The 21,508-nt window shown below is 38.3% G+C and overlaps 1 protein-coding gene and 1 pseudogene across 2 annotated transcripts; both read right to left on the bottom strand.

Annotated features, from left to right (window-relative positions):
* Positions 1-104: 104 nt before the first annotated feature.
* Positions 105-10,617, bottom strand: LOC137742040 (epi-neemfruitin B 7-O-acetyltransferse L7AT-like; annotated as a pseudogene).
* A 1,616-nt stretch (positions 10,618-12,233) lies between these two features.
* LOC137741911 (E3 UFM1-protein ligase 1 homolog) lies at positions 12,234-20,070 on the bottom strand. Of its 2 annotated transcripts, XM_068481611.2 has the most exons (20): positions 19,730-20,070; positions 19,136-19,447; positions 18,790-19,056; positions 18,500-18,547; positions 18,029-18,094; positions 17,802-17,905; positions 17,289-17,382; positions 17,154-17,210; positions 16,031-16,463; positions 15,772-15,926; positions 15,540-15,605; positions 15,380-15,448; positions 15,151-15,246; positions 14,935-15,000; positions 14,294-14,340; positions 14,133-14,196; positions 13,935-14,012; positions 13,776-13,838; positions 12,964-13,056; positions 12,234-12,630 (listed from the first exon to the last, which is right to left on the bottom strand). In XM_068481611.2, exons 1-20 carry the CDS (start codon positions 19,901-19,903, stop codon positions 12,529-12,531), a joined length of 2,454 nt encoding a protein of 817 aa, XP_068337712.2. In that variant the 5' UTR covers positions 19,904-20,070; the 3' UTR covers positions 12,234-12,528. The 2 variants fall into 2 exon arrangements, with proteins under 2 accessions (XP_068337712.2, XP_088535456.1); XM_088679330.1 differs by lacking the exons at positions 12,234-12,630; positions 12,964-13,056; positions 13,776-13,838; positions 13,935-14,012; positions 14,133-14,196 and having other exon boundaries at positions 14,313-14,419; positions 19,730-19,998.
* Positions 20,071-21,508: the final 1,438 nt, after the last annotated feature.

The following is a 21,508-nucleotide window of genomic DNA, read 5'->3' as shown; positions in this document are numbered from 1 at the left end:
TTTTGTTCAAAAACAGCACAACAAGAAGGTGGGAGAAAAAACACACACACGCACACACAAGGTATACAAGCATCAAAACGAATTAAAGATGATGATGATACTAATCAAATGACAGTCGGATTCTAGAAGCATACGAGAGCAGGTCCTCACTGCTTTCGATTATGGTCATGACGTCTTCTTTCAATGACAAGGACGCTTCTATGCCATCACCATCTCTCCTGTCACTTGAACAAATTAAACCATTGGATGGTTGAGACGTTGCCCATGATGGCTTTCCCCATCCGAAATTGGTTTCATACAACGGAAACCTGCACCAGCTGCTGCAAGTATACATTTCTATATCTCCGCTCAACAAAAGTGTCATATCCCTACCCGAGCTCCATCACATCCTAGGCTCGACTCCGTCGTAACACGATATTGTCCGCTTTAGGCCCCGACCATGCCCTCACGATTTTGTTTCTGGGAACTCACGTGAGAACTTCCCAATGGGTCACCCATCCTGGGATTGCTTTCGCGCGACTCCGTCATAACACGATATGGTCCGCTTTGGGCCCCGACCACGCCCTCACGGTTTTGTTTCTAGGAACTCACACGAGAACTTCCCAATGGGTCACCCATCTTGGGATTGCTCTAGCGCGAACTCATTTAACTTCAGAGTTCTGATGAACTCTGAAGCCAGTGAGTCCTCAAGAGGCCTCGTGCTATATGGAGGTAGGCATGCACATATAAGGCATAGAGGATCCTCTCCTTTGGACGATGTGGGATCTAACAATCCACCCCCCTTAAGGGCCTGACGTCCTCTTCGACACACTTCCGGCCAGAGATTGGCTCTGATACCAAATTGTCACATCCCGACTCAAGCTCTACCACATCCAGGGCTCGACTCTGCCAGAGTTCATCGAAACTCTGAAGTTAAGCGAGTTCGCGCAAGAGCAATCCCAAGATGGGTGACCCACTGGGAAGTTCTCATGTGAGTTCCCAGAGACAAAACCGTGAAGGCGTGGTTGGGGCCCAAAGCGGACAATATTGTGCTACTGCGGAGTTGAGTCCAGGATATGATGGAGCCCAGGTTGGGATGTGACAATTTGGTATCAGAGCCAATCCCTAGCCAGAAGTGTGCCGACGATGACGTCGGGCCCCTAATGGGGGGTCGATTGTTAAATCCCATATCGCCCAGGGGAAAGGATCCTCTATGCCTTATATGTGCATGCCCACCTCCATATAGCACGAGGCATTTTGGGGACTAACTAGCTTTGGAGTTCATTGGAACTCTGAAGTTAAGCGAGTTCGCGCGAGAACAATCTCAGGATAGGTGATCCATTGGGAAGTTCTCGTATGAGTTCTCAGAAACAAAACCGTGAGGGCGTGGTCAGGGCCCAAAGTGGACAATATCGTGCTACGGCGAAATCGAGTCTGAGTTGTGGTGGAGCCCGGGTCGAGATGTGACAAAAAGACCCGCAGACCTTTTGATGGTTTGACATACTTCCTCACCATTGACTCCATTTGGATGCTTTTCCTTATATTCCTCAATCCCCTTCCTGAGTTTACCAACCAAGCTCTCGAGTTCTACTTCGCTCTCTACTGTGGTCAATGTTGCAGCGTACCACACGAAATTCCCCCGTATGTTTTCTATCACAGCCTGCCGCCATCTTTTGCGCATGTTCAAGGTTGCACACCACATGGATGGCTTCATAAGACCAAACTTCGATCTTGATGCTTGTATTAGGCTTTTCCAAATGACTGTCGATAGTACTTCAACACGTGTTGGGTTTGGCACTGTGGCGCTAGTAGCCTTAGACTTGAGAGCAGAAATTTTCGAAGCATCAAACACAAATCTCCTCGTCGCGTGTCTCTCCATAGAAAATGTCACAGGAGCTCCTAGTGAGTCGAATGAATCAAGGGATGGGGCAAGAGAAGCTGCAATACCGAATTCCTCAGGAAGCAGTACGTGGTGATCAGTAGTAGTACTACTGGTTGAGCCAAAAGCAAGTGCAACCCAACATTTGATGAATGTGGCAGTTGTAAAAGCATCGGCGGCTTTAAGGTAAATGCTGACCCCGATTGTTAATTCACCAAATTCAAATAAGTTGGCCTGGACTAGCACAAGATACCCTGTCTCTGCTTGTGTGGACATACAATCAGTCGGAAGCAATTGTTTCAGGATCTCAAAATTGGGGTTTTCCAAAATCCTCGATACAGGATAGTTCACTTGGGCTTCAAGAAATGCAGCCCCACGATCATTGCAGCTGATTGAAACATTATATTTGAATTCTCCGACGAAGGGGTAGAATCGAGTGAGGGCTTCAGACAGTGATTTCTTTAGAAGGTTGGATCTTTTGGCAAACAAAGAACGATGATCGATATTTTTGACCTGGCCATTGTCGCAGTTACTGTTGTTAGGATAGAAGAAAAGTAGTGGGATATAAATTTCAGGTTGATATTGATAAAAAACAGAGAGGCTCAAGCTTTAAAGGTGGTCAGGAGTTGGAGAGAGTGATTCAATTGTTTCCTTGTGGACCACTTCAATTTTGATCTTCGAAGCCATATTTTGCTCCACACAAGTTGGGATTTTCATAAAGAGTTGGTCCATATAAGTAGGCAGGGTTACCACACAATGAGTCAATAATTCTTGGCTACTCAAGGTTTTAAAGGAAGTTTTCCTCGTAAACACTTTCTGATTGATTTACAAAAAATTGTGCTTATATTTACAACGGTTTCAACCATAAAAAAGAAGTTCTGTAAATTGGCCAAGAGTAGCAGCCAAGTATTATTCATGACCTTGTATCCCACGCTAGGCAATTCAGGGGCGGATTGGAAGGGTAACTAACCCTAGGTCCCTAACTCAACCTACAATTGGACTCACATTCGGGTTCCTGCAGATTCATTTGAGCTCGAGTTTCAATCGTTTTCAAGTTGACTCGGGTTAGCTCAGGTTGGCCAATTTTATTTATCAAACATCAAATCAAATAGCGTCAACACCAGTTAAAATTCAATTTGATAAATCACTATCAGTCTCAACTCAAATTTCAATTCCACATATCGGATTTGGATCATCTCCTGAGCTAATGAAGATGATCCTTCTGACCAATCATCGTGAATCGTTGGATTTTGATTCAACGGCTACAAACAGGGGGTCCCTTTAAAGTTATAATGATTGTAGTCGTTGGATAGAAATTCAACGGTCCACGATGATTGATCAGGAGGATCATCTCCATTAGCTCAGGAGAGGATCCAAATCCGCACATATCAACCTCCACAGAAAACCTGGAATCTTGCCTTCCCAAAACATATACGTATTTTATATAATATGAAGTGGGATGAGTACGAGTGATATGTTATTTTAAACCAAATTGCATAATCTGAATCTGGACGTTGCATGCTATGTTCCTATGCACCATTATTTAATATCCTAAACCAATAAAACAAAAAAGTCTTGTATTATTGTTGGCCCACTGTGTTAACAAAGCAGCACTTAACATCAGCCATCAACTCTACTGCCAACTTGGCTCAGTGCTTTTCTTTTCTAGTCTTTGTTTGGGGTGATTGAACCGATCCGAACGGTTCGGTTTCGGAGATTAATTTTCTGATATTTTACTGTTCTGAATAATCATCAGATAAATTTTTTTAATTTCGAATTTGGTTATGATTATTGTGGTATTCATTCCGATCTACAAAAACCGAACCATTTTCATTTTTAATAAAAAAATATATTTTTATATGAAAAAGCGAGTTGTCAATAGTCATGCATTATTAAATTTGATAGGCCGTGCTAGTAATTATATGCATATATCATTGGCTTAAACGTTAAAATGGTCCCTATGTTTTAGTCATTGGGTCAATTTAGTTTCTGTGTTTTCAATTTGGCCAATTTGGTCATTGTGTTTATCTTCGTTGGCCAATTAAGGACATTTCCATCTAGTTTATGTAAAAAAGAATTATAAATTATTATAAGCTTATTTTAAAAATTATAGTTTATGTGATTTAAAATATTTAAAATGAAATAAAATTAAGAATTAAAAGAAAATTTATTCTTCTCCCAACTCCCCGACCTCTTCCCTAACATTACCCCCTCACTTCTATGTCACAACCTTAATCATTTTTCAGATTGAAAGTTTTATTTCTTATAAGTGTTATTTCTCATTGATTTGCATTTTTCTATAAAAAGAAAGGGTAATTATTTCTCATATGATTTTTCTTATGAGTTTTTTTAAAAGAGATTGAGTGAAATGCCCTTAATTAGCTAACGGAAACAAACCCGATGACTAAATTAGCCAAATAAAAAATATAAAGACTAAATTGGTCATATGACTATAACACAGAGAACATTTTGACATTTAAGCCTGTATCATTTTTCTATAGAAAGTATGATAGTCATTAAAATGATAAGAATAGCAGTACACGAAAATAGCAAATTTAAAATAAAAGTGACCCCTAGAAAAAGGAAGAGAGAGGGAGGGAGAAAACGGAAAATAAAATCTTAAGTCTGAAGAGGAAACAGAGAAAACTTACTGCCCGTATGAGAACGAAAAGTCACTCACTCACTATTATCCATATAAGTATATGTAAAACAGCCATCTGCTATGACAAATGTCAAACATCTAGCCTATGAGCCAGTTCTAATCTCAGACCTACATTACAACAACGAACAAAGTTAAAAATTTGCAGAAATTCAAAGGCTTTCCAACATGAAATCAGCTCCAAACTTAAATCCTAACAGTCTCTCCAAAGGCTCCGTTTTCTCAAAATTCTATCAGATGAACAATCTTGTTCCTGATGCAAATAGAGATTGCTTACATTAAATTAAGTAATGAGTCCATTGACTAGCATAAGAACAATTAAGACTTCAACGAAACAGTAAAGAAATTTAGAAAATTTAAGAGTAAAGCTGCACATTTTATCTGATGATACAATATTCTGCTATTTATGAACTCCTTGAAGAAATACTTTTAAATTTATCAGATTTAGTCTGTCTGTCCTTTGTTTCTAGTTTGAACGGAATGAGATTGGAGACCACCGGTTGATTACGCAGCCTGCACCTGTTTTTACTCTGGAAGTCCTTCAAGCCCTTTGGAGTCAGCCGGATGAAAGAATTCATGTCCAATCTGTTTTACGCAGACTAATCCACGACACTGGACTAAACGTTGAAATAATAAACCTCGCTGCCCAAATTTTATGAAGATATATTTTGAATGAGTTTGTTGACCAAAAGTTGTTATGAGAACAAATAATTTACTTGACACAATTTTATCCTCGTCCATTTTTCCGAAGAGAGTTTTATTAGTTTGAGTTCGATCTATTTTAGACTACACGTCTATTAATTACAACCCTTCTTGTGGAAATGAATGCCCTTTGATTCTAACTTGAAAAAATATGAATTTTGGGGATTGGCGTGCTTATTTGATTTTGCAACTGAACTTATGTCGAGCCCCAGATTGCCTACTGAACCTAAGTCAAGTCACTCGTAATTCCTTTGATTTGGTTTGGGGATTTTTAGTGCGTGAATGACCCACTAAAAAAGATTTTGTGTTTGGTTTATTTGGGTGAATTTGGTTGAATGAAGAAAGATTTTAATTTGAATTTGTGGTGAATTTGGTTGAATGAACCAGGGATTCGGTTTTGGATTTGGGGTGAATTTGGTTGAATGAACTAGGGATTCAATTTTAGTTTTGTGGTGAACTTGGTTGAATGAACCAGGGATTCGATTTGGTCTTTTGGTTTTGCAGTTGCATCTAGAATGTGAAACTACACTGCCTACATATCCTGGCGGAATCAAACTGAAGTAGTTCTAGATTTTCAATGAGTGAATGAACCACGTGAATGACACGGGGTTTGTTTTTCCCACTTGTAACTTACTTTTTGTCCACACTTTCCTTCATCTACTCTGCTTTCATTTGGCACAAACTAGTGAGCAATGCATGCAAAGTCACTTAATAGCTCGCCGACTTTACCAGGTGCTAGAGCACCATTGCTATTTTTCACTCCCTTCATTTTGCGGACTTGCAAATCACGACGGGGATCTCTCATGTTTTCGTTGGATTGTTTACTGTGATCAGTAGCTGTGAGAAGAGACGAAACTGAGTTTGAGACGAATTTGGCATCCAAGAACTGCATGAGTTTTGTACCCAAATACTTTGCGGGATTTAACACTTACGAAACGTTCATGGAGGTTAATGACCTGAGTTTTTCCGTTGTGGGATTTAACATCCAAGCTTTGCTTTTTGTAGAGCAAATAAAACCTGAGAACTTGATCGTGGGTTAAGTATCCTCTTCTTCATCGCAGGCGAAATGCCCATTTGTTTTGCCATGGGTACGGACAGGAGGAAGACGGTGAGTCGGGGTTGCTTCTGCTTTGCCCGTTTCGTGGAGGCCACGGCTTTCGCCAACTTCCTGGGAGATGTGCGGCGGCTATGGTGGAGGTATCATGTCCTGCAGAGAGAGGACCTCTGGCCGGTCAAACTGTCCATCAAGAGAGCTTCTTTGCCCGGAAGATGGGGCGGCGGGTCTGCCTGCCATCAGGGAATCGGCGCTGCTCGGCCAGAGCAAGGGAGTCAGCGTCGTCTTTTTCGGAAGGAAGAAAGGATTTTGGGATTCGATACAGAGAGCTCCATCGATGGCCACTCTGTTTGAGTGAATATTTAATGTTGGGTTTAGTGTGATTGGAGGTCCAAGAACGCAAAAAGTAAAAGAAGAATTGGGCTCGGACAAGTCAACAACCCAGGAAGAATTAAAAATCATTTTTGCCAAGGAATAGGCAACAAGCCTATGTGAGAAGTGACACTCAGAGGGCAGCTCATTTCCAACAAAAAGTAATTTTCAAGGGCATGGATAGGTAAATAAACGGTTACTCATCATGCTCTGAGGCCATCACCAAAGGAGGAGGCTTAGACAATCGGGCTAGATAGTCTATAAAAGCAGCGAGGGCCCAAGGAAGAATGATACTCAACCAATCAATCAGAAGACATCCAACTTTGCACTCCAACAAGTGAGAAACCAGAAAGCTTTAGTTTGTTCAAACTTTACCCTTTTAGTCATAGGTCTACCATAGAAAGTCATATTTTGTCACGTCTTAGAAGCTCTATTACCTTTTCCTTGTGTTGTAGTATTGACTCCCTTTAGCAAACCCGATTTATATTTCATTCTCCAAGGATTACGATCCCTGTAAAACACAAAAAGAAGTGGTTGCAGGAAAACAACCCTTGCCTAACAAGGTCATAATTTTGCCTGAGTCTCTTTTGTTTGTACTTGCATAAATTAGATATGTTCTTCTATGCATCTTTCATTGGATCCTATATCATTTTTTACTGTTTTTCATTCAAAGTTTCATCTATGATTAATCTTGCTAAACTAATTGACCTAGCTTCTTTATTGTTAACTCATAACTGTAACCAAAGAAGTAGTTTGAAGGGCCCTGAACTCCCTTTAGTTGGACATATGATATTATGAGTAAAAGTCTTTGTTTACAAGGCAAAAAATAAAAAACTTAAATTAAATTAAATTAAATTAAATTAAAAAATTCTTATACAGACTTAACCAATCTATAAACAATCCAATCGAACTAAGACGTCTAAATAACTTGTGGCACAACTTAACCAATCTGTAAACAATCCAATCGAACTAAGACATCTAAATAACTTGTGGCGCAAGTAATCAACCCATTTAATAAACAAAAAAGAACAATCTGTTATACAAAGGTAACAGTGTCATGCTCAGACCCATATTAGTTTTGATTGTGAGCCTCAATGCCTAACAAAGGCCCTACAAAGGCATATTCAAACTAATAACAAACTCATGTTGCATTACACCAAGTAGCAAACCTTGCCAGATATACATGACCCAGGAGAGTTGTGCGAGGGACAGATCTAACCAGAACACACCCCGTTTTGGTATTGTCGGTGGAAGAAAGAGGTGGTGCCGCAGACTGCAAGAGTCCTGTGTTGAGGCTCCTAGCAAGGAGGAGGGAGATAACAGAGCATCTTTAGATGGTGACTGGGTTTTCAAGGCAACGCTCCCTATCAGAGGGATGGGTTGCTTTACCCCTTGTCGCCAATATTGAGGAGGAAGAAAGAGAGATTTTTTTCCTCTTCCTATTTTCTCCTTTGCTAATGGCTGCCATGGGGCATCGCATCGGTCCCTCCGTTTTTCATGTGATTTGTGCTTCAGAAAGAACACCCAACACATTCTAGTGTGATCATCAATAAAGGTAAGAAAGAATCTGTTTCCTCCAAGAGTATTGATTTGCATTGGACCACAAATATCATAATGTATCAGTTCTAGAGGTTGTGTTGCTTTCCATGCCTTTTCCTTATCGAATGGTTCTCTGTGACCTTTCCTTGTAGTACATCCAGAGCAAACATGCTCAGTGACTTGTAGTCTAGGTAAACCTTGCACCATTTCCTTCTCTTGCAGAAGCATCAAACTGATGTAGTTTAGATGTCCATATCTTCTATGCCACAACCAAGATGACTCTTCAATAGTTGCTCTATTAGCCATAAGATGATTGACATATTCTAGACTTAAGGGAAAGCACCTGTTTCCTTTCATTTGGACACTTGCAATCAAATCTTCCATCTGTTTATCCCCATAAATATCAACCATATAATCACTAAACATAAGCCAATATCCATGTTCTACCATATGTCCTACACTCAACAAATTTTCATCCAATCCAGGTACAATCATAACCTCTTTAATATATCTAGTTACACCCTTCATTTTTATAACCAAGGTACCTTTGCCTATTGACTACACTAAATCTTCAATGCCCATTTTAACTCTACACTTCACATTCTTATCAACATCAATAAGCAAAGATTCATGAGAGGTCAGATGATTACTACATGCATTGTCAACATACCATATGTTCATATTTCTCCCAATAGTAGCAGAATGACAGGCATAAAACATGGTTGCAGGTTCTGTTACTTGATTGGCAAAGTTTACAAGCTTTCCAACCTTGTTTGGTTGATCACAGTCCTTGATGAAGTGACCAAATCGATTGCAACCATGGCATTTTGGCTTCCCTTTAAACGAACATTCACCATAGTGTAGCTTATCACAATGTTTGCATTTTCCCTTAGCCTGATCTGGTTTTCCTCTTTGATCATATTTGCCACCTTAATTGACAGAGTTCTGAGGTTTAGGGTCTCATTTCTTACCCTTCGATTTCTAGTTCTTTGGCTTAGAGCTACCAAAGGAGGGATTTGGCTGAGTTCCCTTTGGATTTACACTCATACTACTAAAAGCTCTCTCAGTGGTACTCTCAGCATACCTATCAAGGCGTTGTGCAAATCCCCTCAATTTTCTAAACCAAACGCTCTCTAAGTAAATCTTCCCCATAACTTTTCATTTGATTCACCAACTCGAGAAGACGAGTGAGATACACAGACAAGGTTTCATTATCCATCATCTTTGTGTACTCGAAATCACGGCGTAAACCCTGCAACTTGATGGATCTCACTTGCTTATCACCATGAAATTCCTAATGTAGGATATCCCAAGCAACCTTTAAGGTCTCCTCGTTTGAGATTCTGGGAAAATGTCATTTAAGACAGCTCCTTGGATAATACCCAGTGCCTTAGCATCCTTCATTAACTTTTCGTTCAGAGATCCTTTCTCTGATTTTGATGACCCTTCCGCATCGACCTTCTTCCCTTTCGATTCTGAGATTTCAAAACCCTTTTCAACTAGATCCCAGATTCCATATGATTTGAAAATAGTTCTTATTCAGACCTTCCAAAATTCATAGTTGTCACCATTGAATATTGGAGCCCGAAGATCACTACCACCTAACCCAGCCATCTGAGACCTAAATCAATGAACTGAGTCGGAAATTTCACGTTGGATTTCCAAGCACATCACTCACAGATTCGACGCCTTGATTCCATATAGAAACTAGGCTCTTGATACCATGTTGAGATTCGAGTAGTCTTTCATTTATGAACTCTTGGATTACGAAGGGAGCAAGAGAATGCAGAGAGAGAGTGAAAAGCTAGAGTGAGAAATGGAATAATCCCTGCAACATTCTAACCGTTGCAGAATGATGCATTTCATTCATATAGATCATTTTCTTTCATCAGTCATCACAACCATTCAAATACATGAGCCATTGTGATTATGACACATGGCACTTACAAGGCATGTGAGCCATTGAAAATGAAAACTGATCTAAGACCCTACACTTGGCATATGAGCACAAGTTATCACAACAGAAAACAGTTATACAATAGGACAAAGGTAAATTGAATAAGTAAATCATTTACTAACAAGAAATTAGTAAGCAATTTACTTTTCAACAAATGCAGCCCTATGGTCATTGCAGTTGATTGAAACATTGTATTTGAAATCTCTAGCAAAAGGGCAGAATCGAGTGAGGGCTTCAGACAGTGATTTCTTTAGAAGGCTGGATCTTTCGGCAAACAAGGAACGATGATCGATATTTTTGACCTTGCCATTGTCACTGTTATTGTTGTTGGGATAGAAGAAAAGTAGTGGGAAATAAATTTGAGGTTGATACTGATAAAAAACAGAGAGGCTCAAGCTTCTAAGGTGGTCAGGAGTTGGAGAGAGTGGTTTAATTGTTTCCTTGTGGATCACTTCAATTTTGATCTCTGAAGCCATCTTTTTGCTCCACAAAAGTTGTGATTTTCATAAATAGTCTGTCCATAAAGTAGGCAACTTTTCTTGCCCAACGGCAATGACTTTAAAATAATACTTGGCTGCTCAAGGTTATGAAGGAATTTTTCTCAAAAACACTTTCGACTTTTTCACAAAATATCATGCTTATGGTTATAAAAATTTCAATTATAAATAAGATGTTCTGTGAATTGGCCAAGTTGCAGCCAAGTATTGGTCACGACCTTATGCCCCAGTCTACAAAATTCGGGGGCGGATTGGATGGTCAACCAATCCTAACTCAGGTTAGGCTCGAGTTGCCCAATTTTATTAAGAATGAAAATGGTTCTTCAAACCAAAACCAACTTAATTAAAATGGCTTGCACTTCAATGAAAGAAGGGCAACGGAACTGGATCCCATCCTGAGCATGGGGACCGGAGCCAGCTGAGTAGTCCATCTGGGCCCTTGAAATTTGATCCAACGGCGACAAATAAGGGGCCCCTCTAAAAGTTATACTAATTACAACTGTTGGATTAAATTTCAAGGACCTAGATGGGTTGCTCAGCAGACTCCGGTCCCCATGCTTAGGAGGGGATCTAGTTCCAAGGGCAACAACCCAATTTTTGGAGTGTGTGGCTATAAGGTAGCCAACCAACCAAGTGGAGACCCACGATTGATTAATTTGTGTTTTTGTTAATATTTTTTTATTTTTTGTCCTAACCATTAAATAAAGTTATTAAAGTGTCCTTAGTTAAGATTCAAAGTTTTAAAACATTTTTTCATTATTTTCCTTTTTATTTATCAAACTCAATTCTACTTTATATTTATAGATTTTTTTAAAATTTAAATCAAATTACGTCAACACAAGTTAAAATTCAATTTGATACATCACTATCAATCTCAATTCAAACTTCAACAACAAAAAATGTAAAAGCCTCAACCAAAATAAATGCAAAAGCTACTTTCATCGATTATCAAATGAAAACTCTGAATCTTGCCATCCCAAAACATATACGTATTTTATTTGACCATGAGTGATATGTTCTTTTAAACCAAATTACATTCTTAATCTCTTTTGGACGTTGCATTCTTAGTCTATATTATTAATGAATACCGTACTTATGCTTAAAAAAATAAATATTTACTATGCCTTCTTGTTGAAGTTACCCACTACATATTTATTATTGCAATGATTAAATTTATTTTCTACACCGTGTTTCGTGCTATGTTGCTATGCACTATTATTTAATTTCCTCAACCAATAATATAAAAAACAGTCTTATATTATTATTGGCCCTTTCATTTGTTTTCTAGTCTTTGTTTGGGTGATGGATTGTCAAGTCGCAGACGATTGCGATTAAATTAGTAAGAAATGAATTACAAAAAGTTCATCATAATTTTAAACTCAATACAACACAAAGTGTATTCGAAACACGAATGGTACATAACGTGTCATTGTATAAGTACGGAGAAGTGCCTCATTACTTGTATAATGACATGTAGTGTTTTTGTAAGTTGTTAAGTTTTTAACATAAGTGCCTCATTACTTGTATAATGACATATAGGGTATCACCTTGTGTTCCGGAAACATTGAAAAATTTCTCCCAAGATGTGGGGTTACTTTCCACCAAAGCCCGGTCCGGGCGTGCCAAGTGTATTCAGAACATAAAATTTCTCAGTTCTTTAATGTTAAATCATACCAAAACTCAACGAGCATCCATACCAAATTCAAGACTGACCCCCACAAGGGATCTACTAATTTCTAAGCCTTCCTTAATAATCTTTCTTTTTTACAAGATATAGATGTAGTAATGATATTTAAACACTAACATATGAACGCTAATCTCTAATTTGAAGCATTCCACTATGTTTTCAGAGGTTCATTTCACTTTCGGAAACAAGATTTCACGTCAGAGTCAGGATTGTGAGGTGCGTAAGACCAGGCCTTTGAGTGCAGGCATTTGAGTCTCCAAAAGCTCCCTTTTGCTCAAAATTCTATCAGATGAACAATCTTCTTCCTGATGCAAACAGAGATTGCGTACATTAAATTAAGTAATGAGTCCGACGACTAGCATAAGATTAACTAAGACTTCAACTATTTATGAACTCCTTGAAGATTTTTTTTTTGTCAAACAATATATTTGTTAGATTAGGGAGCTGACGAGGTTCAAACTCATGCCGTGGTGCAAAGGCAACACTCCTCTCCACCACTGTGGTAGAGGGCCACTTCCCCTTGAAGAAAAACTTTTAAGTGCTATAAAATATTGGCTCAGGGATGAAAATTTATGGATCAATTGTTATCATTGCATACACCAAGTATCTGACTAGAAAACTGCAAAATAACTACTCACCTCTCCACTTGCACCAGATATTAACGTTAACAGGGTCACTGTTGTAGTTTGATAATCTGTCAAGATCTTGAAGGCTGATTCATCCAGTTTATCCTGAAAAAAAGTTGTGTTGTTATTAGGAACAGAATACTGGAAACAATATGCACACAAATACAGGGAGCCAGAGCACCGTTGGAGCTCAGTAGTAGCGAAGTACCAGCAAAGTTCTCTCTGAAGCAATTAGCAGAGCAATTAATGTGTCCTTATACATTGATTGGGCATTCAATACGGAAAAGAAATGAGATGATGATTTCTATTGAAGAAACTAAGGCAGGATAGGGAGATGTGATGTCTTTTGTTTAAGAGAGAAGATAGGAAGTTTCCTTTAATCGGATGTACGAGAAAAAAGGGCAGGAAGACTGTTTATGTTCACCACTGTACCCTTTTATTCAAATGAAAAAAAATTAATCGTAGGAACTCTTCTAGTAAGGGAACACTTCCTTGCTTTCAGTTCCTTAAGTTCACTTTAAAAAAGTTTAGTTTCTATGGTGACTTGAATGTTGGAACATACTACTCAACAGATCTTGTGTGGCAAATCACATCACCAAAATAAATAAAATCCAAAATTAACCACCATATCTTGTCTCTTTCTTTTTCTCCCAGTTGTTAACTGGATCAAGTATTATAATTTATTGAAAAGAACGGAGATATATAGTAATATCTTGTCAAAACTCTACTGCTAGGATAATCATCTTGGCTAGACATACTGCAAATATGTACAACTTGTAGGAGAATTTAGCAGTGAAAACTCCCTTCAAAAATAAAAAGCGTACCTTCAGCCGTGAAACAGCAACAGCGATGGCCCTTCCAGGTGCTTGAAGAGCTTTATGGTGAACCTACATATGAAAATTCATGTTACTAAACTGGACAAGAAACATGAAGCATGAATGCATGTATTGTACTGAATCTGGTTGCAACAAAAATTAACAAACCTGAACGTAAATCAGGGAAACAACTTTTGGCAAAAGAGGAACTGGATCTGTCTCAGCAGAAACTTGAGACACCAAATCCTGAAAATGATACAGATAGAAGAAAACTGTAAAAGGTAATTTTCATCTCCATATGATCAAGTTACACATCTAGCTATTTGTGGATTATAGATTTGACAAGTCCTTATACAAGAGCAAAACCTTCTGATATGAATGCAGAAGCGTTCTTTCCAATTTCTTGTCAAGCTTTTTCAAGAGCAAGCCGCTAGAAAATTTAAACCCAAACGTTTATATTAGCTTCAGAGAAAAATAAGTGCTTCAACGAACCCATCACAAAGACAAATAAATAAGCATGCAAATACCTCTCTTCTGCAATATCTCTTAGAGCAGTCATGAATGTTTCCACCCGCTGCCATGTAGAACATTCAACATGTGAAGTCATTTTGGTAAGTTGATGGAGTTGAGTAACAGTGTAATACATACAAAGTCTTGATTTCATCAAAAGTATATAAGATGTATCAGGCAGATAAGAAAAGATACGAATTATAATAATTGCAACTAAACAAAAACTTTCCGCAAAAAATAACATTCCAAGCTTTCAACTCATTTAATAATGGGTAACCTTCAGAGATAGAAATAATCAGCTCTTCCTTGAACATTGCATACAAAGAAATGGAAACAGACTCTAAGATCTCAATCTATAAACTGAACTGGTGTTGAGTGCTTAACTTACATACAAAATAATAATAAAATGAATGCAAACTCTGCAGAACCAGAAGAGTTTGGAAATCAGAAACAAAGTACTGAATCCACTAAGGATGCAACCTAAAATAGTTAAGAAAAATGAAAATCACTGAATAAAGGAATATATATCAATAAAATAGAAATAAATAATTATATACCCAACATTAAACTGAAAAATCAGCACAAGATTTGTAATTAATCGATCCAGATAGGTCCAAGAAACAAGAAATCAACGTGTTTCTACCAAATAAGAACTGACCTTTCCTTCCAATGCTTCAACTACAGCAAGAGCCTTGTTTGAAAGAGATCCAGGAAAATTCTTGGCCTGCAAAAAACCAAAAGACCATAAAACTTTTGCTTACCTTGAGTTTTTTTATTGGATAACGTGATTGACAGGTTCCATTTTATGAAAGAAAATGACAAACTACTCTCTGGAAATGTCAAAATTAACATCAGGTAGTAGATTATTTCCTACAATGGAAGTTCTCTCTCCCGCACTGAGGGAAATAGATTCTGAAATTTGAGGCTCGGCAACTTCTTCAACTCCATTCTTCAATTTGTTGTGCATGTCCTACATCATAGGTATCCATCATTTAAAATCCGTGAAACAGCTCAGCTACATGCATATGGTGACCATTTAATATGGGTATACATGTACATATTGTGACCATGAACATAACAAGATCACAATGAAAAAAAGCTACCAAATTGTGAAGAAGTATATCAGCAATTGTAGTAGCTGTTGTTCTTAACAGATGCCGGTGAAAAATGACCTGTCAATCATAATTCATAGATGAGCCTTCTTTAGTCCATTGTATCACCAACTGAAACCATTTAATACGCATCATTAGAGGGAAAACTTACTGAGGTTGATTGGTCATCTTCAAACAAATCTAAAGCCTTTTCATAAAGCTGCATATTTAAGAAAAACTGCACGGAAAAAAAGGCAGTTTAGCACAATGAAGATTCTAAATTACAAGGTTCCAAAAAGCACCTTACTAAAAGATGCTTCTTATACTACAAGAGAATACCCAATGCAAGAACTAAGGAATTGAACAAAAAATATAGTCGTTGCAGCCTTGCAGGAGTTTATTACCTCATCAAGTTTCTTTTGCAAATTATCAAGCAAGTTCTTCATTCTCTCCGCATTTTCTGTAAACAATGCCTTTCTTCTCTCCTTCCAGGAGTTGATTAACTTAGGCCTCAAATAGTGTGCCAAAGGTCCAAGAATTGTTTGGGGACCGTCAAGACCTATCAAATTAGTCCACTGCTTCTATCAACACTGGGTTCGAAACTCATGGCATTAGGTCTAAATGATTAAATGAACAAAGTAGCTGAAGTCAGAATCAACAGACCTTGTTCTTCAAAATCAGGTACTAGCGCTGTAATCTTATTCATTACCCAATCTTCTGAAGGGACGTTGAGATTTTCCTCTTTTATTTTCCCCAACTTAGCAGCTGCTTTTGACTCTGCGGCCTGCCCGGAAGAGATATTCTTGCCTTTCCTTTGGTTTTTCTTAGATTTCGTAGGAACATTGTCCTGGTTGGCCAGCTCACTCTCAGCTGGCCCTGTCATCATGTTCCCAGCCCCTCTACCTTTTTTCTTTTTTGATCCTTTCTCCGTTGCCTGTTTATTACTGCTGCTGTCACTAACAGTTTCATTTGACTCAGTCGACCTGCTTGTGTCATGACCAATTTTTGTCTCACGCAAATCATCTGACACCACAGTACTGGAAGGAACCGAAACATTAAAGGTTTCCATTTCTTTCTCTAGGAGATCATACACATCCTGCCATGAGGACATATACTCAAAGCATCAGAATTCATAAACCAAAAAGAGGTGTAGAAATGCTTAAAGTCACAACGAAGACCTCTAGAAGTCAGAAAGTCCACGAGTCCCACATCTTTACTTCTACAGTAAACATAAAAACCAGGTTCTTGCTCATTTTTTGGCAAATTAAATTCATTTATATTTCTAAAGATAATCAATTTTCAGGCAAGAAATTGTAAATGTACAGGGAGGGTATAAGAGATTTAATGCTGATGGTTCACAAGTAATTCAGTTTAACATTGATGAAAACACCAGGTGCAAATGTGCAAACTTGTGATTAAAATCGTATTTAATTAGCCTGATGCCCCTAGTCAGACATTTTTTTTGGATAAATAAAATGCACAATAGATTTTCTGTATTGTAAATTTGTCATTCGTAAAATCCAATAATCATCATAGTCTTGATCAATAGATCTCAAATAAACAACATGCTTCTGAAAAACAGAATAGATTTTATGAATAGCAAAAATGTCAATGCCATGTTTGTAACTTTTGTTGTTTTCGGGTATGCTATATATGTCAGCATTTTACTTTCCTACTTGGACTCAACTTAAGAGTTTTAGCCATTAGACCTTAGATAATAAAAATACCTATCAGGGACCTGGATCCTAAAAGTAACTAGTTTTATAATATACTTCAATGGACATACCTTGATAAAGCCACTGCTAAACACATACGAGTCCCCGAATATTATTGCTTTATCAGACTGCAAAAGATGAGGCACATAAGAGTTTGACAGATCAAGTGTATGAGTAGAAGAGCAGACTTGATATCAGAAAGGCACCTTGAGACCCTGCTGAATGGAAGGGCAAAGGGACAAAAGTTTAGATGCATCTTGAGACCCAAAGGACATCGGCAGTATAGAAAGGGAATCGATCCTGCATTGCTCCATCCAATCATATCAGGAAATAAAAATGTAATGCCTACCTTAACATAACAGTATAATGGAAACACATCCAAGAACATTGTTAAAACAGCTTTCTATATCTATCTAATCCACGAAAAACATCTTGAAGAATTTAAGTACTGTTTCAATTAAAAGAATTTCAGTGAAACAACAGATTAAATGGCCTTCAGCTAAAAAATTCCAAACCTGAAAGAAAAGAAACAGCATTATCACTACAATAAGATGGCCACTTTGCCCACCCATGAAAGCTATCTAATTAGAGGCACAAAGAGTAAGAAACGGAAAAGGTAGAGTGTCAAGTGATAAATTTTCGTACTAAGGTTTTAAGAGGTGATGAAATTAACTCATATATAAAAGTAAAGTATTCATAAAAATAGTAGAGAAGTTTACCAGCTATCACGTTCGAGAGCATCTTCCGTAGCAGCATCAAGCATCTCAATCATTGAGGGGTGAACAAATGTAGTAACCAAAGGTATGCCTTCTGGATATCTGGACTAAATTCAAGTGCATAACCACAAATTTTAATTACATAAAAAATAAGAGAAATAAGCAATGACTTCACATATAAACCCTATAAGCTCCAAAATCAGAACGTCAACATGAAAGCAATTAGATACCTGCAAGAACTGAATAGGCTGAGGAATTCTAAGTTTGTGCAGAACATCATAGTTAATGAAAGAATTCTGCAGGAAATTGAAGAACAAGTCAGAAGAAAGAATCACCAACATCTAAGAATGTTCTTCCCTATTTCAAACCAAAAAGAAATGGTCGAAATCACACAAAATGTATTGAACTTTGGTTTCCCAGAAAATTATGTAACCACAAAACCACAAATTCATTGAAAAAGTCCAAGCCTTGAACTGAGAAGCTACCAGTAATCTTGACACTCTACACATACAAAAATAGTGCTAAATGCCACATACTACACTCGTTGAAAAGAAAAGTAAAAGGCCAAATCAGAGGCTGAAACTAAAACATATAACTGAGCATGCAATTAGGAGTACATGTTAAATTTGAAGTTCAGGAAGCATCTGAAGGTTTTTGGACACCACGTTTTTACAAATAGGAGGGAGAAAAGGGCTTCATACCTGTGAAAAGAAAGAATCAATTGATTCCTTTTGAGCAATGGCAAAGACCTGTACGAAATTTACAAATAATGTAGACATATAGTCAGCTTTAAAGAAAATATGTTTCTTTGATAGAAAGCCAAAAAGTCTATGGGAAGTGATTCTGTAACAACAAAGTTAATGGTTCTGCAAGTTTGTTTCGGAACATTACAGAAGTCGATGTTAATCAGAGTATGCAGTTTTTATTCCAGTCATCATATGCAATGAAATCGAAGCACTGAAACCAAATGAAACAAGAATATGACACATACATTAGGTGTCCAATGCACTCCTGCGCGAAGTGATCCAAGAAGCTGTCCTTCCTTTACAAGCCCATTAAATAGGGACTGGAAAAAAGAACCTTCTACAGCCACTCCACTCCCTCCATCCATTTCTTGCAGCAACTGCTGTAAAGAACTCCACAACAATGATAAGTTTGTGGGAACTGCGATACCTCTGGCAGCACCACGAACCATGGCAGTAACCCGTGCAACATATGCAGGTGTATACAATTGCCCACCTTCAAGCCTACCTTTCACCTGAATCAAGAGAACAACCCATATCATAATTTTCCTTTCCTCAATTCCAAAATCACTCAAAACCAGGGAAAGTAGTTACCAAAGTCCCAAGGCGGGGCTCCAACACGGATGCCACCATTTCCGAACTGACATGCAACTGCGCGGCAAGTTCTGCCAGAGCAATTTGGCTACACTCTTGAAGCCTGTCATTGACTTCTTCGGCGACAGAATCCCAATAAGACTGCGATATTATTTCCCCTTGAATCAACATAAGCCCCAGATCATCCGAAACAACATGTTGAGCTTGCTTCTCAACGTGATACAAATCAACTCCGGTAGCGTCCGCCAGGTCAATCAATGAAACACGCCCTAGTTTACTGACCTCCGCCGATATCTCATTCCTCAATTGATCCTATCATTACCACACCACCACCATCATCAAATTCAAATCTTTAAGCCAAAAACCACACTCAGTACTCAAATTACAAATGCAAATATCGTATCCGATAAAATAACAACAATAACACGATAATTAATAATTAAACACAATATTAATTAGGATTGCGATGAAATTCAAACCGAAATGCCGTGTTTGATGACCGAAATAAATAAGGGTAAAGAACGTTTCTTTAGATGATTTATCGTCTATTTTCTCGAGAAACAAACAGAAAGAGATAGAGAGAGAGAGGTTTACGGGAGTAATGTATTCTTTGCCGGTGACGGTGTGGAGAAGCTCGAAGTCGATGATATGCAGCTCCTGAAGCTTCTGGACCAATTCGACGACGTTTCGATCGGATAATCTGATGCTCGATTTCGCCTGCTGTGCGAACTCGAATTGCCTCTGCAGTTCCAGCAATTCGTCGTCCATATCACCGTCTCTGAGTCGACGAGAGAGAGAGGCCCCTTGCTTGTGTTATTCTTCTGGTTCGACGTTTCGACCCGAATGATCTCGTATACCCGTTTCTCACAAAACGGGTTTTCATTGGGCTTCCCGGAAAATATCCGTTTCTCAGGAGAATCTGGATTCTATTGGGCGTCTTTGTGAATTGGGCTTGAAGCCCATTAGAAGGCCCATGTTGTATAATATTCGTTTCTTTTGGTATCCGGAAAAGGAAAATAAATAAAAGAATTTAGAGGACCATCCTGCAACAGAATATCCCACTGTCCCCTATTTGCAACTGGGGGACAATAGAGGGGTCCATTTTGGCAGCCGCCTCGACAAATGACTACTTGCATTATCATGTGGTTCCTAATATTTCTCAATCATGCATCAAAGTGTTTGTGTTTCTGTCTAGGGCTGAACGTACCGTAAAATTGCGTTTACTGATCACATTGGTAATTGTATTTTTTTTTATTTTATAAAAGTTAGTTCATATCAATCACTCAACACAATAATCATAAAAATCCCAATGAACCCAAGATGATAAAAATACTGATATGATTGGGATTCCGTGATACAACTACGTGCAATGAAGGTGTTTGATGGAACCTGAACACTGGAGAAGCTTTGAATTAGGAGATATGAAGTTTGAGTGGAGGAGGTGTTTGCGTATTTGATAAGTCTTTAGCTTATTTGAGAATTAGCATGCTAAACTCTCTTTTTTTTTAAGTGAAACAGAACACAAATCACGTAGTTTTGGTTTGTGTCAATTTAAAAAATATTGATTAAAGGTCTCCTTATTTCATTTATCTTAGCTAGTATAAGAGTCAAACCAAATTTCAAAATAAGGATTTTATATGTTATTGGGGTAGGTAACAGCCATTGTGTAAGATCTCATATCACCTAGGGAAGAGGAGGTGATGTGCCTTATATGTACATGCCCACCTCCCTGTAGTGAGACGCGTTTTGGGTATAAGCCCAATAACAAATCCGTGAGAGCGTGGCCCAAAATGGACAATATCTTACTATGTGGATTGGATGTGACAATTTGGTATCAGAGCTACTCCCCCGCCGAAAGTGTACCGACAAGGATGTCGGGTCCCTAAGGTGGGTGGATTGTAAGATTCCACATCGCCTGGGGGAAAGGAGGTGATGTGCTTTATATGTACATGACAACCTCCCTATAATGAGACGCGTTTTAGGTGTAAGCCAAGAACAAATCCGTGAGAGCGTGGTCCAAAGCGGACAATATCTTACTATGCAGACTAGATGTGACACATTGCCGCACATTGGCTCCACCATTGTGTCATCTTATAAAAGTGACACCAACCTTTATACTTGGACTAAATGTGAATCAAAACTTTCACATGAAATGTGGGAGGAGGATTCTCTACCCTCCTATTCTCATCCTCTTCTATCTCCTCCTCTCACACATTGTTTTTTGTTTTATTATCTCTATAAAAAAAAGAAAATCAATATAAGATGTTGACGTGGCTTAACCGTGACCGTTCAAATAGGAGGGTATGGAAAGGTAGAGAGATTAGGAGGGTAGAAAATCATCATTGGATGGCAACGGTTCGGTTTGGGGACGGA

Source organism: Pyrus communis, chromosome 11 (genome assembly GCF_041283825.1).
Source record: "Pyrus communis isolate YQ-2024b chromosome 11, ASM4128382v1, whole genome shotgun sequence".
In the NCBI taxonomy this organism is placed as follows: domain Eukaryota; kingdom Viridiplantae; phylum Streptophyta; class Magnoliopsida; order Rosales; family Rosaceae; genus Pyrus; species Pyrus communis.
The sequence above is the reverse complement of the archived record's forward strand: the minus strand, read 5'-3'. Positions and strand labels throughout refer to the sequence as shown.

Coding starts and splice junctions, on each gene's coding strand:
- LOC137741911 (XM_068481611.2), bottom strand. CDS start 19,903: ATGGACGACGAATTGCTGGAACTGCAGAGGCAATTCGAGTTCGCACAG. Junction 19,057..19,135: donor AGCCCCGCCTTGGGACTTTG/GTAACTACTTTC, acceptor CTCTTGATTCAG/GTGAAAGGTAGGCTTGAAGG. Junction 13,839..13,934: donor TTTCCCTGATTTACGTTCAG/GTTTGTTAATTT, acceptor TTTCATATGTAG/GTTCACCATAAAGCTCTTCA.